The 2,675-nt window shown below is 43.0% G+C and overlaps 1 protein-coding gene across 1 annotated transcript in view; it reads right to left on the bottom strand.

Annotated features, from left to right (window-relative positions):
* The window catches only part of PPM1H (protein phosphatase, Mg2+/Mn2+ dependent, 1H), a 129,616-nt gene that overhangs the window by 11,472 nt on the left and 115,469 nt on the right, over positions 1 to 2,675 (bottom strand). Inside the window, exon 8 of the mRNA XM_010011074.1 lies at positions 2,526 to 2,633. Coding sequence (XP_010009376.1) covers positions 2,526 to 2,633 — 108 coding nt within the window. The remainder of the gene's footprint in view (positions 1 to 2,525; positions 2,634 to 2,675) is intronic.

Below are 2,675 nucleotides of genomic sequence, written 5' to 3'. Positions count from 1 at the left end.
ATTACCTGCTGAAAGCTTTCAAATGAACTGTTCCATTATGAAAAATAAATATTTAATTCCATGCCAGAGAGCCTCAGCCATGGCTTGCCTGCTTTGTGCTACTCCAGTTCATTACAAAAGGCTCAATTCTCTAGAGCTCACCAACCTGCAGAAGTCCTCCAAATCTGGTCTCCTAACAGCTGAGCCACTGAATCCTGATTACATTTGTCAGTCTTGGCTACATGACTTCTCCCCCCATAGGCTGGCACTCTATCAAAGTATCATTTCACACCACCCTCAAATTACCTTTATACGCCTATTTCTGGATGTAGTCTCAGGGATGCTTACCTTCAGCTAAATTTTGGTGGTCATGGCATACCAGAGCTTTGTCATGCTGGAAGTAAATGTTCTGGAAACTCACCAAGTTGCCCTCAACTTGGGAAAGGACAGCACAGAAAAAGAAGCCACGGACTTGGATCCTCCCTCTGTCACGACTCACTGCGCGCCTTAATTTCCTGTGCTTCCCCTTTTCCAGGTCTGGAAACCACACATTGTGCTTCCCTACCTCTAGATAAACAATTTGAAATCCAATGCTGCACAAGGGCCAAATATGATTGCTGCTTGATGCCACTGCCTTTACTTCCAAGTGCCAAGCTTCCCAGATGGCAGCACAAAGACATTGTTTCTTAATGTTGGTTTCTGTGCAAGGTGCACTGTCCACATCGGGACAGAACAAGTCAGGGAAAAGCATGAGGACGTAAAGCACTGGGGTTCTCTCTGGGAAGAGAATGAAGAGATGATTAGGAGAAGGAGGTGCAATGGAAAGCAAGTTGAAGCATATGTTACTTCCTAATAAAATTCAGGGGTTTTTTTTGCCAGTATCTCTAAATTGAGGTGGCTTGTGCTCTGTCTTTCCTCCTCCTGCCCTTGTACATTTCTGCTGAATTTAGCTGTGAAGGGAATGTGGAAACAAAGCCAATTTTGCTTCCCTTTTGCAAAGCAGTTAAGAGATCCTGAAACGTGGATAGCATATGAACTGAATGTCATATTCCAGAACTTGAACACGTACAGACACACTCCACACAAATCAGAAAAGCCCATGAGAAGCTTTGGTTTATACACACAGACAAATACTGCAGCAGCAATTGGCAGAGATGATACTGCTGAGATACTGTACTGCAGCCATTACATATCCCAGAAACACTGGGTCTCAGCATGCCAGAAAGAAAAATAAATAAGTAGAATTGCATCATTTTGCTGGCACTAAACAAATCCATCAACACTGACAAGGGCAGAGCTGCTGCTTGCCTGGCTGAGGAGGAGCAGGTCTCAAGTGAGGGATACCACATATTCAAAGGGGTAGAGGGAAGGTACTGGACTGACAGCAAGAAAACATGAAGAAGGAGCTGTCTGTAGATATCTTCCTTTTCTTCAGGGCCAGAATCTCTCAGCATTTTTTTAATTTGTATTTTTAAAGTCTCAAAAATATTCTAAGCAAGGTTAATTTAATAATTTTGTTCCTTCCTGGCAGTATGATGTCATTTGTGTATTTTCATTTTCTTGCACTGCTACAGCAAGCAATAAATTCAAGGTCAAATACCGGGTATAGTTAAAACTCCAGCAAGCTAGTTGACAGTGGATAGCTCTCAGCACTTGGGACATGGAAGCAAAGCCTCCTCTTTTTGTGCTGTCATCAGATGGCTTGCCCTTGCTTAGTATTTTATGAAAAATATGTGTCATCTGTTCCTTGACATAGGAACAGGAATGCAGTTATAGAGGGAAAAAAAAAGTGAGGTTTGTGTGTTTCTTGTTAGCAAATACATTCAAATCCCTTTGGAAGGCTTGTCATCCTTCACTGCAAGGTCTCTGGTGGTCAACTGGAATTGTTTGTGGCAAGGCAAGTAAAAATGATGGAGATATTTAAAAATAATCCCCTCATTATGCCATCATTTGGGAATGCGCACTGCTACTCCTGTCATTATTTGGTGTTTGCATAAAACCACCATAAAGAACTAAAAACTGGAGGTGAAGGGGCAGAGGAATGGAATTTTAAAGCCCTCTTCCAAATACTCTTGGCATTTTCCTGCTCAAGAGTTGATCTGGTATCCTCTGCATAATGCAAGATACTACAATACTGTGGAAGACATCCAGTGTGCCCTTCTGGAGAACACAGATTTACATCAGCTTCTGTGAAAGCAGCATGATCTAGGCCTTGAGGGGAGCTGAAGCACATGAAGGTGGGGAGAAATGGGTCTGTCACACTGAGTTGTGAAGCTATGGGCTAACCATAGATTAGGGAGTGAGAAGGCATCCACATCTGCCGGGGATGTGGAGCAATCAGAGCCAGGGCACACAGCTGTGGAGCTTACAATGTTCCTACTATGTAGATGTTACTAACATGCTGCACCTTGGGGAAGGGCAGCATGTTACTTGGATTGGACCACAATCAGAATGGACAATTTGGGAAGAACAAGTAATCAAATACAAATCAGATACTGATATGTTTCTCTCCCACAGATCACATAGTTGAACTTCGGCTGTTTTACCTCAGGAGACGAGGACAAGAAAGGTTTGATGTATATATTGGAGTCGTGCACCTTCAGGTCATGGTCTCCCAGTCCTCGGGTCACTCCAATTGTTGCCATAACCCGAGCCTGGAAATAAATAAAAGCAATGGGATCAAATCTTGTTACATG

The sequence above is a fragment of the Nestor notabilis genome, unplaced genomic scaffold (assembly GCF_000696875.1).
Source record: "Nestor notabilis isolate BGI_N333 unplaced genomic scaffold, ASM69687v1 scaffold1713, whole genome shotgun sequence".
Taxonomy (NCBI): Eukaryota; Metazoa; Chordata; class Aves; order Psittaciformes; family Psittacidae; genus Nestor; species Nestor notabilis.
Note: the sequence above shows the minus strand (reverse complement) of the source record. Positions and strands in the feature narration are given on the sequence as shown.